The sequence below is a fragment of the Trachurus trachurus genome (genome assembly GCF_905171665.1).
Source record: "Trachurus trachurus genome assembly, chromosome: 16".
NCBI lineage: Eukaryota > Metazoa > Chordata > Actinopteri > Carangiformes > Carangidae > Trachurus > Trachurus trachurus.
In genome coordinates, this window is record NC_139902.1 from 16444985 (window position 1) to 16457326 (window position 12342).

The 12342-nt window shown below is 37.9% G+C and overlaps 3 protein-coding genes across 3 annotated transcripts; 2 read left to right on the plus strand and 1 right to left on the minus strand.

Moving 5' to 3' along the window:
* The first annotated feature begins 1925 nt into the window (after positions 1-1925).
* Positions 1926-2755, plus strand: tyrobp (transmembrane immune signaling adaptor TYROBP). The gene is made up of 5 exons (XM_083988876.1): positions 1926-2013; positions 2131-2151; positions 2237-2380; positions 2470-2537; positions 2668-2755. The coding sequence occupies exons 1-5, from the start codon at positions 1977-1979 to the stop codon at positions 2722-2724; spliced, it is 327 nt and encodes a 108-aa protein (XP_083845002.1). The 5' UTR covers positions 1926-1976; the 3' UTR covers positions 2725-2755.
* A 546-nt stretch (positions 2756-3301) lies between these two features.
* On the minus strand, positions 3302-5469 carry LOC310998710 (uncharacterized protein). The gene is made up of 8 exons (XM_083988877.1): positions 5422-5469; positions 5272-5304; positions 5081-5119; positions 4767-4814; positions 3914-4300; positions 3775-3813; positions 3619-3680; positions 3302-3362 (listed from the first exon to the last, which is right to left on the minus strand). The coding sequence occupies exons 3-8, from the start codon at positions 5103-5105 to the stop codon at positions 3357-3359; spliced, it is 567 nt and encodes a 188-aa protein (XP_083845003.1). The 5' UTR covers positions 5106-5119; positions 5272-5304; positions 5422-5469; the 3' UTR covers positions 3302-3356.
* Positions 5470-6501: 1032 nt separating this feature from the next.
* LOC310999606 (casein kinase II subunit alpha) lies at positions 6502-12273 on the plus strand. The gene is made up of 15 exons (XM_083990095.1): positions 6502-6635; positions 7402-7493; positions 7876-7952; positions 8183-8311; positions 8424-8535; positions 8662-8763; positions 8875-8925; positions 9036-9095; positions 9207-9290; positions 9401-9511; positions 9613-9714; positions 10647-10747; positions 10843-10991; positions 11128-11217; positions 11423-12273. The coding sequence occupies exons 4-15, from the start codon at positions 8211-8213 to the stop codon at positions 11536-11538; spliced, it is 1179 nt and encodes a 392-aa protein (XP_083846221.1). The 5' UTR covers positions 6502-6635; positions 7402-7493; positions 7876-7952; positions 8183-8210; the 3' UTR covers positions 11539-12273.
* The last annotated feature ends 69 nt before the right edge of the window (positions 12274-12342 follow it).

Consider the following 12342-nt stretch of genomic DNA (forward strand, 5'->3'; position numbering starts at 1 on the left):
TAATTGTTTTATTATATGTTTTAGATGACTTCTTTTTAATAATATGTTTATTTATGATTTAGAAAACAATTTGATTATGATTATACATCCCTCATAAGGGTTATCTCGTTGTAAAGTGCCATTGTAGGCTACAGTGGTGCCAAAAATGCTTTAGAGGACAAACTGTTTTATTTAGCTATATATAAACATTGATGAAACAACACAGACGGCCTGTTTACACGAGGGCAGCGGATGTTAAGTCCCTCCGTGGGTTGAAGTGTTACTGTGGTTAAACTGCTGTGTGCTGTTTCAGACGAATTCACACATTAACCATAGCTAATTCAGTATCTCTGTATAGTCTCTTGGTGTAGTCTGTCTACACTTATTTACTTCTCTCATTGTTGATTATGGTCCTTGGTAGTTAATGTTTGGGAAATCATTTCTAGTATGTATATCGAAGTGATTTTTTCATCAGAGCTCTCACCTGGCAGCTTGTAGGTTTCAGAATATCCTGTATAGCCTACTTGCAAAGTCTTCTTTTCAAGCCAAGCTAATTCTTTATATATCCGCTGTATGTTAGTTATAAATAGATTTTGGGGGATTTAAAGTTATGATAGCTAATGAGTCGTAAATAATGTTCATGCAAAGGTATAAAAATAATAAATGTAACCAAGTCATCAAGAAGATGCTTTCAATTTATTGTGTTTTTGATAGTATACAGCCCATCTTACATTATTATTGTGAGTGTGTTGAAGTCAGCTCAGGTTCCTGTACAGCAAAAGAAAACAGCCCATTATTGTTCTTACTGTGAAATTAAAATGGATTGAAATACTGATAATTATAGATATTATTATAGATGTTCAACAATAAAAATTCAAGATTTGCAATATTTGACTATGGTATGATTTATATTTCCTTTTGTCTACCCAGTAGTTACTTCCTTATTTTATGTGGTCTTGTTCTATATCTGTATTTAAATATCACTGAGAGCCGGTGAGTGTTTAACCAGTGGGCTACATGACTCACACAACAACATATCACAAACACTTTAACTTGAAGTCTTATCACATTTTTAGTATAATTGTTCTTAATGTTGATTGTGAATTTTGTTAGATTCTTCTATTTCTTTTCTTCAGATTCTTCTTTTTTTTTTTTTTTTTTTAGTTTTTTTAGTTTTTAATTAATTGTAAGTTTTTATATACAATTCAGTTTAATCATTGAACACAGTTGCCCATAAAGTTGGAATAATTTTGTTTATTTGTTTTGTTTTTTTTGTACACTATCTATCGAGAATAAATCATATTGTCACAATCATTTCATGATTTTTTTTTCTTTTTTTTATTTAAATGGAGTTATCTGCTTTTGCAAATGAACTCTTCATATATATATATATATATTCCAACTTTTATTTTGTATTTCCCATTGAAAAATAGTTTTACATTTTGTGTGTGTGTGTGTGTGCTTTCATTTCACTGACAATACAGCATCATTATAGATAAACCTGCGGTTTACCAGTAGCTCAGAGCCACTGGCCAAGCATCTACACTAAACCACAGATCATGAGGAAATGCTCTATTTGTATTATGATGACATTTGTTTCAGCAGAAAATGCAGACTGTCATTAAACTGATCTTAAGTAGCAGTGGCTACTACTCCTCAGACTAGTTAATTTGAAGATAGAAGTCAAAAAGAGATCCACTGACGAAAAGTGACAAGTGAAAAGATTTTCTCTTCAGGTGTGACCAGCGACCCTCATATGAATGCGACATTACAAAGAAACAAAACAGCAGCTTCCTCTTCTCTCACTAGACTCCCTCCTCCTCTGAGTGTAGTCACAAGCTGACAAACCCTCACACCCATGACAGTCCTGGTGGCAGATCATCTGTGTATCTTGTTTATGTGCAGCGACACAGACATTTGAAAAGAGATCAGAGGAACTAGTGGCCATCAGACTCTCTGTCGTATTTGCTCCTTGACCTGAAACCAACATAAAGAAGATGTCTGACGGTCTTTGTATTGTGGGTTCGTTGTTTGGTGAGTGTTATGCCATATGGGTATTTGTGTTTTACCTATGTGCAAAATAGTAAATGAGTGTGGGCATCCATTCAACTGTTCAATAATCTGAGGTTTTATCAACTCTCTGTCTTTCAGGATCTTCAGAAGGACAGCAAGGTATGTTGTTAGTCTAATAAAATCCCTCCTGTGTGAAACTGTATTATGCTTTGTGTTTCAATTCCATGTCTCCAATCCTTCACAGAGTGCAGCTCCTGTTACCTTATAAACATGGAGTCGGTAATCGCCATTATTGCCTCTGACATCATTTTGACCGTCCTCCTCACTATTTCTGTGTTCTGCTTCGCAACACACCACAAGAGAAGGAGAGAATGGGATTCTCATGATGGTGAGAAAATCACTGCTAATTTATGAGTATGTTGGGCGCTGATGTGGCAGTAACTTGACATGTGAATGTTTTTTTTGTTTTTTTATCAGGTAGAAGGAACCTGCCATCATCAGTATCAAAGAAAATGCCAACAGAGGTCACAGAATCTCCCTATCAGGTAAAGTAAAACCACATCATTAATTAAGCCCCAAAGATACTAATTGTGAAACTGTAGGCTATTGTTTAGAATTTTTTAATGACATATCATTTGTTTTTTCCATGATGGATTGCTTTTTACTGTTTTGTAGGAGTTACATGGGGTCCAATCAGATGTGTACAGTGAGCTCCAGCACTTTAGGAAATGAAACAACAAAGCTATAAAAAAAAAAATCATCTGTCCTTATAACACTCACACACTCTGTTTTGTTTTGCACTAATATGTGGAACTATAAATAACAAGAAGCTTTATCAATGTCTACATGTATATGTTTTATGCACTGAGACTGTGTCGAGCTGAAGGTGTTCGTTGCGTCACAATCTTGTTTTTTTTGTAAATCGTATAAAGTCTTAAAATGTGTTTGTGTATTTATCTAATTATGAATTAAAAACAAAGGAAATCAAACAAGATGCAGTTTTTACATTTTCTTTTTTTTCTTTTTATTTTGGAGCATTGTATATATATTGTCACATGACAGTGAACATACACAAAGACTTTCAGCAGATAAAAAAGACAATTCTGTACTTAGTTATCAAAAGCAGTAGTTTTTCTTATATTTCTCATGCTACAGCTTTTCTACAAAACATCACATTGTACAGACCTGTGCTATTCAACACAAACTTGTCAAAACATCTTTAGTATGTCTTTTCACATGATCACATAGCAAAAATGACATGTAGAGATCTAAATTTGGCTCTGAAAGTCCCAGAAGCAGCTGTATGTGGAAGCAGCATGTCTTCCTCATGAGTCAAAAGCCCATGACTCATTATGAGGAAGAGATTAAGTCTGAAAAGAAAGAAAAAGAATTATTCAACTATTATTCAACATTACATGCTTATTATCTTATCTACTAACAAAGCAAAATCTAGGAGAATCTAGGCAGTTTCATCTTGTAATTAGATGAGAATGAAATGTAGGGAATTTAAATGTGGTAAACTTCATACAACACGTCATGGAGCTGTCACTCAATTTGAGTTAAGTTGATAAATGGATAAAAAGTGTAGTGGATAAAAAAAAAAAGTCAAAAGCAGGAGAAACAAACCTTCATATGATCACCGGAGACCTGGCTTTTGACTGGAACCTGAAAGCCACTGGGCTTGTGTTCTGCACATAAGAGAATGTGAATCACAAAAATTGACAGCACTTTCAGGAAACAATCGAACAATACTAACAAATGGAAGAAAAAAAATATTCTTACCAATTGGATAACTTTCAAAGCTGATATATTCTTTGGTTTCTGCGGAAATATTGGGATTGTTTGTTCAGCCTTTGATCATCCAGGGCATAATTCTTCAAACAATGTATATTGTTTTGTATAATGTAGAATCTGGTTTTACCATCTGTATCTCCTGTGTTTCCTACTGCAACCAGTTGGCCATTGTTTTCCTCGGCACTGTCCCAGTCTTGCATTTCTCTACTTTGGCCTTGAGCCAACATACCATTAACTCTCCGAGCCATTCCTTGGAGATTGGCACCTTGACTGGCATTGTCAATCACTTTGTCTCCACTTAACCGGATAAATTGTTTGTCTGACAAATTTCCATCTTCCTTGGCAACTACCGTCATTCCCTCCTCACTGTCAAACTCAGTCTGTTCTCTGCTGTCATGGTCTTGAACAAGTATTTTGCTTGCACTCACATTGTCTATGCCCATTCCTGTTTTCCTCCCTGATGGTGTGTTACTAGTCACCACTTTGGGAACCCCGACCTCATGACTCTCTGTATCTGGGAAGGGTGAAAATCAACATCTGCATCAATCTGCATTGTTATAGACATTATGATTAATTATAGCAAAAAGTTAAGGTACTGCACCTCTGCTTTCACCTCCATTTTTCTCAAATACCCCAGGTTCTTAAATATTGAGAAGAAAAAAAACGTAATGTTTTTGGAAAACAAAATATTATTTTCTACTATTGCGTGTGAATTGAATGCACACCTGTAAATCCATTGGTGTCATAATTTTCTGCAGATTGTGCATCTGACACATCTGTGAAAGAATTTGCTGCGAATTAAACAAAATCCCTCTGATGACAAACACATACATCATCAACTGTTTTGTATTGCAATGTGTGACATTAGGACAATACCAACTCTAATGACAGTCTGTAAAGAGATGCTGAAATGTATCCATAACCTTTCATTTGACACTATTATATGTGTTTCTTTCATTAGAAAAAGGTATGAAAATCACCTTCAGAGTCTTTGTCTATCACAGGTGTACTTGGAGAATTTCTGTTTTCTGTGGACAGGAGAAAAATATCTGCTGGTCATTGAGGTAGTTCTCACAATAACATAAAATGCTTGCCACAGACCACCTTGAAGATAAAGCTGAACAATAAAGCAACACAAATTCACACGAAAAATGCCTCTATTCCATTTTGTGACCTCACATCTCAATTCTTAGGGAACTAAAAGTAAATTGAGGATCTGTTGAAACGAGTCGTCACCTGTTGCTGAACTAAACGTATCTCAGTATGTCTGGCTGCAACATTTTCAATCACAGACCTGTTGTTTTTGCAGGTGTAGTCATTGTGCCAAGTGCATCTATAACAACAGTAATGAAAAGAGTATGAGATAAAGGTTCACGGTAATGACTTAAACAGCAATTTTCTCTGGTTTAAGACAATGGCACAAGTATTATCTTGCTTGTAAGAAAACAATAATTATTTGACATATAAAATGATAAATAGTCTCACCATTCAGGAAGCTTAACACATTATCTCTTCGAGCTTGAAAAAACAGAAAGAAAGAAAGGGTGTGACTACTGCTGGCCTATCTAATAAATGTTAAATAAGCTCAGACCAAAACAACATTTGACTATTTTGTCTTTCCTCAGATGCGTTTACCTCTAACTGGGGCTGTTAACACCACAGTTGCAAATGGAAGAAGTAGAAGACAATACACAAAGCTGAAACAAATGACAAAGATTTTGGTGAGGGGTGTATGCTCCTATAAAATGTGTATAGCCCAGAAATAAAATGCATCTCAGTGACAGGTGATTGCAAGGACAAATATCTATATGACAAAATAGTAAGACTTACATCTTCATTGTTGACTGCAGGCTCCGGCTGTGTCTGTTGTTTGGCAGCAAGGGGGCTGTTGGGCTTTTAAATACTGTCACTTTATCCCACTTTTTAACCTTGAATAGGTCTTGTCCTGGTTAATTATAGATTCTGACCTGGTGCATCAAATTGAGATTTCATCAATGGCTATTTCTGTGTGTTCAACACTGTGTGACTTGCAGCCTAGAGAGGCAACAATTAGACTACAGGTTTACAAAGGCCTATTCATTACATCACTTTAATAAGAAACTAAATGCCCTCCATGTACAAACGCACAAAAAGAATGAGTCTGTCTCTCTCCTATGTGTTGATTAAGTTGGTTGCTTCAGGAAAATGACCCTTGCTTCTTTTCCTGTGACTGAGGTAGCCTTTTACATGATGCCACAGGCAATGTATAATTGTTTCCTGTCACTACCATTGTCCATTTACTACTCAGTGTGGCCCCACATGTATGCCTAAACAAAGACTTTAAAAAAAAATATACAGGCCTCCATTGAACATCAGTGCATAGAAATGTCTCTGGGTAGAAATATCCTGAAATGAAGAGTACAACAATTTAATTTGCAGTCTCTTGTGTGCCTCTGTGGTGTGAAGGGTGGGGCTGAGGACTGTTATTTTAGGCTTGCAGAGGAATTAAATGTTAAACCCTGCCTCTTACAGCTGCTGTAGGCTACTTCTATTAAAACTGTAGTCATATTAATCATAAACATACTGAATCTTGTATCTGCAGTGCCTATGGCCAAAATACATGCTGCATGTAGAAATGAGCAGTGTGTTTGGGTTTTAGTTCAATTACAAAACAGCTGTCTGAGCACACAGACGCATAAGTACATGCACACCAAAGTTTCTGTTTCAGTCAGACCTGTTGGTGGCAAAAGGGAGCCACAATATCCCCTCCATGAAAAAGAAAAAGGAGAGCGCCCTCTGCGGGAAAGGCTGTTCGCACTAAGCTCTTGATCCCAAGCATCGCCATATTGACGTCCCAGCAGCGCCGAGAGGTAATCGTGTTATTTAACCGTAAATCGTCGTAGGTTTTGGGACACCAGTTTGGTGTTTTTGGTTGTCGGAGAAAGCTGGGAACAAGTATCACGACCGCCGTGCCTTTCTGCTGCTCGACCACGGTGTTTGTAGGATGTTTTTTCAAGGCGTTGTCAGCCAGTTGCCTCGCCAGCCAGCCAGCAGGCTATTCACTCCCCTAGCCTGTTAGCTTAGCACTTTTTTTTTTTTTTTTTTTTAGCTTTAGGAAATATTTCTCGAAGCTTCCTGTTTAGTTGTGCGTTAATAATTGTCGCTGGAAAGACTATGTAACTATGTTTTACGCGGACTGGTCGTTTCTTTAGGTCCCAGGCCCACACTGTGGTCGAGAGCTAGTTGTGACTTTCCAGCCGGCTTTTCCCTCTGCTGTTGCCGAGCTAATGCTAATGCTAACCAGCTAGCACCCAGCCAGCTGCCCGGTTCGCCTCATAGCTACTAGCTGTTAGCTTTCACTGCACTTGTGGAGAGGCCTTGGGCCACAGGAGCTTTCTGCGTACAGTCTTCTTTTCATTAAAGTATTAAGCGGGGGCAAATTGGGCACAACTGAACGAGCATCTGGTATCGGAGAGAAACCATTTGTCGATTGGATGCCTCTCATAAATGCAGTAATGTAATGCAGCCTCATTAGCTGTATTGGCTAGCGTACGTTGTTGGCTCACATAGTTCGCTCATGTTTGCTTAATTGACAGCATTGATTTAATCAACCTACTTTCTGTCTCTTTTCAACAGGAGATACTGCCTTGGTGTAGCCCCCAGTGATGACTGTATTGAACCCTGTACCTCCTGATTAGACTGGTTGGATGCCCCCATTTAACATTCAGGTTTCTCCATTTCACAAGCCACCATATTTAGACACGCTAGCCACCAATAATTTAATTTTACTTGAATTGTTTATTATTTAGTTAACACCTGAGTACTCTCACATATATATGCTGCTTTTTTATTTATTATTTTTAACTCTGTACCGTACGTGCTGTTGCCGCCTTCACGTAGCACGTGAGATACATTTGCATTTTCTTTTGAAACGCTCATGTTCAGATGAACACACAGGGAAAGAGTGGGTAAACATTTTGATATGACGTTGTCTCTTAGACTTTAAATTCGTCCTTCTGTTTTGTTTATATGGCGTTAGAACACTTAATTATTATTGGCTGATAAATGATAAGCCCTTAGTCTTATTTTTATTTCTCTATGCCCATGTAGCTTTCTTACCATAAAGGCATCTCAACCACTCCTGTTCCAATTCATCTATCACCAACATCCTGGAGGGATACTCCCAGGTAATGAGTTATTTTATTATATCTGATTGAATACACTGTAACACCACACATGTATGAGTGTATGTGGGTTACAATAAGCACACAAATACTAACAAGGTTAATCATTACCTAATTTACTTAACTACTGATTGGAATTTGTATTTTGTATCATCTTTGTTCTCTATTGTGAAATTATACCACTGTGATTCATTTATTTATTGTTTTGTTTTTTGTCCTGTTGATGTTTTTAGGAGGTTTTGAGAATATCTTGTGTAGAATATGTCTGGCCCTGTTCCAAGCCGCTCTCGAGTTTACCCTGATGTAAACACACAGAGACCTCGAGAATACTGGGATTATGAGTCCCATGTTGTTGAATGGGGGTAAGTCAAAAGGAGTTTGTTGGTGGCTTCAGTTGTATTTAATTTATTTTTGCTTAGTCGGGTAAGCCATATCAGGATTGTGAACCGTTTTCCTTTCTCTCCTTTTCTTTAGAAACCAAGATGACTATCAGCTAGTCAGAAAACTAGGGCGAGGCAAATATAGTGAAGTGTTTGAAGCCATAAACATCACAAACAATGAAAAAGTGGTCGTCAAAATACTGAAGGTATGGTGATAATCACTTGATTGCGAGTTACATGTCTTGCCAATGTTTTGTGGTGAAGTGCAGTCTTGACATTTTGTCCCCGCAAAGGAATTTTTATGTAACTCACAAGACTGTCATTGTTCACAGCCGGTCAAGAAAAAGAAAATCAAGAGAGAAATAAAAATCTTGGAGAATCTGCGGGGTGGCCCAAATATCATCTCACTGTTAGATATCGTCAAGGATCCTGTGGTAATTTTGTTCTCCTTAAGGCATTGTAACCATTCAGGATTTGTGTGTATATTTGCATATACATACTGTATTGTGTATAAACATGTGTACTTTTTTTCTTGATCTTTTTAGTCACGAACCCCTGCTCTGGTCTTTGAACATGTGAACAACACAGACTTCAAGGTAATGATCAAGGTTCTCTTCACTTGAAATTATAGAGAAGCTAAAACAAAGTTATTTTTATTCTGATGGATTGTATGTTCTATGTTTTTTTTGTTGTTGTTTTTTTATAGCAATTGTACCAAACCCTATCTGACTTTGACATACGGTTCTACATGTACGAAATCTTGAAGGTAAGAAACAGCTATCAGTCCTGAATATGTACACTCACACTTTCTTGGGTTAAATCAGTTTAAAAATCAGAGAAAACTCTCAACAATGTTTTTCTGTTCTTTACCTGGTAGGCTCTGGATTACTGCCACAGTATGGGGATAATGCACAGAGATGTCAAGCCACACAATGTAATGATCGATCATGAACACAGGAAGGTAGATATCTAATGATCCCGTTTTCCTCATGTTTTGTCTTTTCCCTGTGACATCAGCCAAGTATAATTTCCAAAATATACCATACTCTCTTTCTTCTTTCCAACTTCTAGCTCCGTCTAATCGATTGGGGTCTGGCAGAATTCTACCACCCAAACCAAGAATACAACGTGAGAGTGGCGTCCAGGTACTTCAAAGGACCTGAACTGCTGGTAGACTACCAGGTGACACTCTTTTCTCCCTGCATGTCTAGTCATGCCTTTTTTTTTTTTTTCAGTCATGAAGTCAGTTCAAACCTTTACACTCTCTCTGTATGTGTTTGTAGATGTATGACTACAGCTTGGACATGTGGAGTTTGGGTTGCATGCTCGCCAGCATGATCTTCAGAAAGGAACCTTTCTTTCATGGTCACGACAACTACGATCAGGTAAGACGAATCTCATCTCTTGAGGGTGTGGTCAAAAACTCTGTGGCATAAAGAGAGCAGTGTCTTGGGTGTCTTTTCTCTCTCTCTCTCTCTCTCTCTCCACTTTGTTGTACACGGCATTGTTTTTACACAGTCAAACCACATTCCTCTGACACTAGACATTAGCAACAGGCCTCATGGGATTTTATGTTTTTGTCAAAGTCATCTCAATGGTTATTGTGTGAGGGTAGGCATTTATTAACTTTTTGGCAGTTTGTTGTACTGAATGGAAAAGAAAATGAGTAAAAGACAAATGTGTGACTGTACTGGTGGAAACAGTGGTAACACATTTCACTCCCACTTCTCCTGCCTACACCAGGACCTTGACCATTTAACGTTCCAGATTCTCATTTGAGCTGTGCCACAGCACAGCTGAACGGTTTCCATTGGCACACAATAACAGATGTTGATTTGACTTTTCAGATAATCATCTTGTATTTCTACACCGCACGTGGTGATTGAACATTAGCCCTCCTTAAATTTAGTTGTAGTAGTTTTTAGATGTTGATTATGTTTTGCTTCTTTAATGAAAGAAACTTTATTGTAGTCAGAACATCATCAAAATGAAATTAAGCTTTATTTTATAATGGTTTGTAAATATTTTTGCAACTTAGCATAGGCTATTGAATGTGAGTTACAGGGAAGTGCACTTATTCAGTTAGGTTTCATGGTAATAAAACAGATTTTTTTTAAAAACCTGCATGTTTGCAGGCTGTAAACGTGCTATACAAATGTTTAATGAAACATGCACATTGTTTAACACAATAACCACTATTTACATAACATATACACATCATGCAATGCAGTGGAATCCAGTCCACATTTCCTCAATTCGCTTCACAGCATTTAACAAATGCCTCTGTGATTTTTATTATATTTCTTCCACCTTGCAGCTTGTGCGGATTGCAAAAGTACTTGGCACAGAGGACCTGTACGACTACATTGACAAGTACAACATTGAATTGGATCCACGGTTCAATGACATTCTGGGAAGGTAAAACATTGCAGCTGTTTGACCTCAAAGCAGATTTAATATTATTGACTAACGCACACCTCCCATCAACACCTAACTCCTGGTTTGTTCTACAGACACTCTCGCAAAAGGTGGGAGAGGTTTGTGCACAGCGAGAACCAGCACCTGGTCAGCACCGAGGCTCTAGACTTCTTGGACAAACTGCTGCGCTATGACCATCAAGCTCGCCTCACGGCCAGAGAGGCCATGGATCATCCCTACTTCTGTAAGATCCCTTGTTTTTTTTCTTGCACATACCCTGAGTAAACTGGCTCGAACTATAATGTTTTTGCGCTATTTAAAGTGGCTTAATTTAGTCAACACATGCATTTGGTTTATGAGGTTCTCAAATCTGTTCACAGATCCCATCGTTAAAGATCAGGGAAGGGGGGCCACTCCTGGGGGGATGGCTGCCAGCTCCACACCAGTCAGCTCCTCAAGTATGATGGCCGGTGAGTAATGCGTCTTGGAATCGACTGCCTATATTTGAAGATTTAATTTGTGGTGTAACTTATTTTGGAGCCAAACGAAGTAGGCAGATTGCAAGAAGAGCATCGTCAAGTGGCAGCAAAGAAAGTTATATCTCTATATTTAGACGGACATAACATGTAAATATGAGCATTTCCAAATGATTAATGAGCTTCCTGTCTTTTCTAGGCATCACCTCAATGTCCTCCTCACAGCCACTGGCTAACATTGCTGGATCACCCGTCATCTCTGCCCCCAACACTCTGGCCACACAAGTCCCTGCAGCCACCGGGGCTCAACCCTGAAGCCACTTCCTCACCTGTGTTTATGTGTGCTCATGGCCATGTCCTGCCTAGCTCTCACTGCGGCCCAGGGCCATGGCTCCCCTTTTTATGTTAAAAATAACAAAAGAAGAAGATTTAAATTGCTTTTCACATTCAGTTATATTTTGACACCTGGACTTGACAGAAATGTATTGTTGCACCTGTCAGGATTATTAGAATTAATTTGGGTGTGTTATTTGACAATGCCATTGTCTAGAAATTCTAATAAGATGTAGACATGAAGAGAATGGATAATAAAATTTATTTTGTATGTTCCAAATATACAGTCTTGCTTGAAACTGTTTGATGGGGATCCTGCTGTATTACACTGTGAACCTTACACGACTTCACAAAACAGAGTCAGGAGTCTGGTGTGCCCCAACTAACAGTGCTCGCTGGTTGCACACGATGTAATGTGCAGGAGTTGTTGGTGTTTTGAAGTTGTTAGATGCTATCATTCTTTAATTGGACTTTTGTAGATATTCTACAGTTACTGTCAGGTTGCATGCACCCAATGCTGAATATCACAGGGTCAATAGTTTGCCAATTTTATGTTACTTTCACTTCTGTATGTGTATGTATGTGTTCATGTTTGTTTTTTATGAAGTCTCTTACACATGATTTTGATTACATAGACAATTTTGTAACTTTTTGTTTTATGTTGGGAGGAGTCATCACCTACAAAAAACAACTTCAAAAATAAACAATTTAAACAGGGCTGTGCAGGCACTACATGTTATTGAGTATACCATCTGTCGACTGGTTGTATTGACAGTTTAAAACAAC

Excerpts from the sequence above, each read along its gene's own strand:
- tyrobp (XM_083988876.1), top strand. The coding sequence starts at position 1,977 with ATGTCTGACGGTCTTTGTATTGTGGGTTCGTTGTTTG. Across the intron at positions 2,381-2,469 it reads AGAATGGGATTCTCATGATG|GTAGAAGGAACCTGCCATCA; the intron begins GTGAGAAAATCA and ends TTTTTTTATCAG. Across the intron at positions 2,538-2,667 it reads TCACAGAATCTCCCTATCAG|GAGTTACATGGGGTCCAATC; the intron begins GTAAAGTAAAAC and ends ACTGTTTTGTAG.
- LOC310998710 (XM_083988877.1), bottom strand. The coding sequence starts at position 5,105 with ATGACTACACCTGCAAAAACAACAG. Across the intron at positions 3,814-3,913 it reads AAACACAGGAGATACAGATG|AAACCAAAGAATATATCAGC; the intron begins GTAAAACCAGAT and ends ATATTTCCGCAG. Across the intron at positions 3,681-3,774 it reads CTTTGAAAGTTATCCAATTG|AACACAAGCCCAGTGGCTTT; the intron begins GTAAGAATATTT and ends TCTTATGTGCAG.
- LOC310999606 (XM_083990095.1), top strand. The coding sequence starts at position 8,211 with ATGTCTGGCCCTGTTCCAAGCCGCTCTCGAGTTTACCCTGATGTAAAC. Across the intron at positions 8,764-8,874 it reads ATATCGTCAAGGATCCTGTG|TCACGAACCCCTGCTCTGGT; the intron begins GTAATTTTGTTC and ends TGATCTTTTTAG. Across the intron at positions 9,096-9,206 it reads ACATGTACGAAATCTTGAAG|GCTCTGGATTACTGCCACAG; the intron begins GTAAGAAACAGC and ends TTTACCTGGTAG.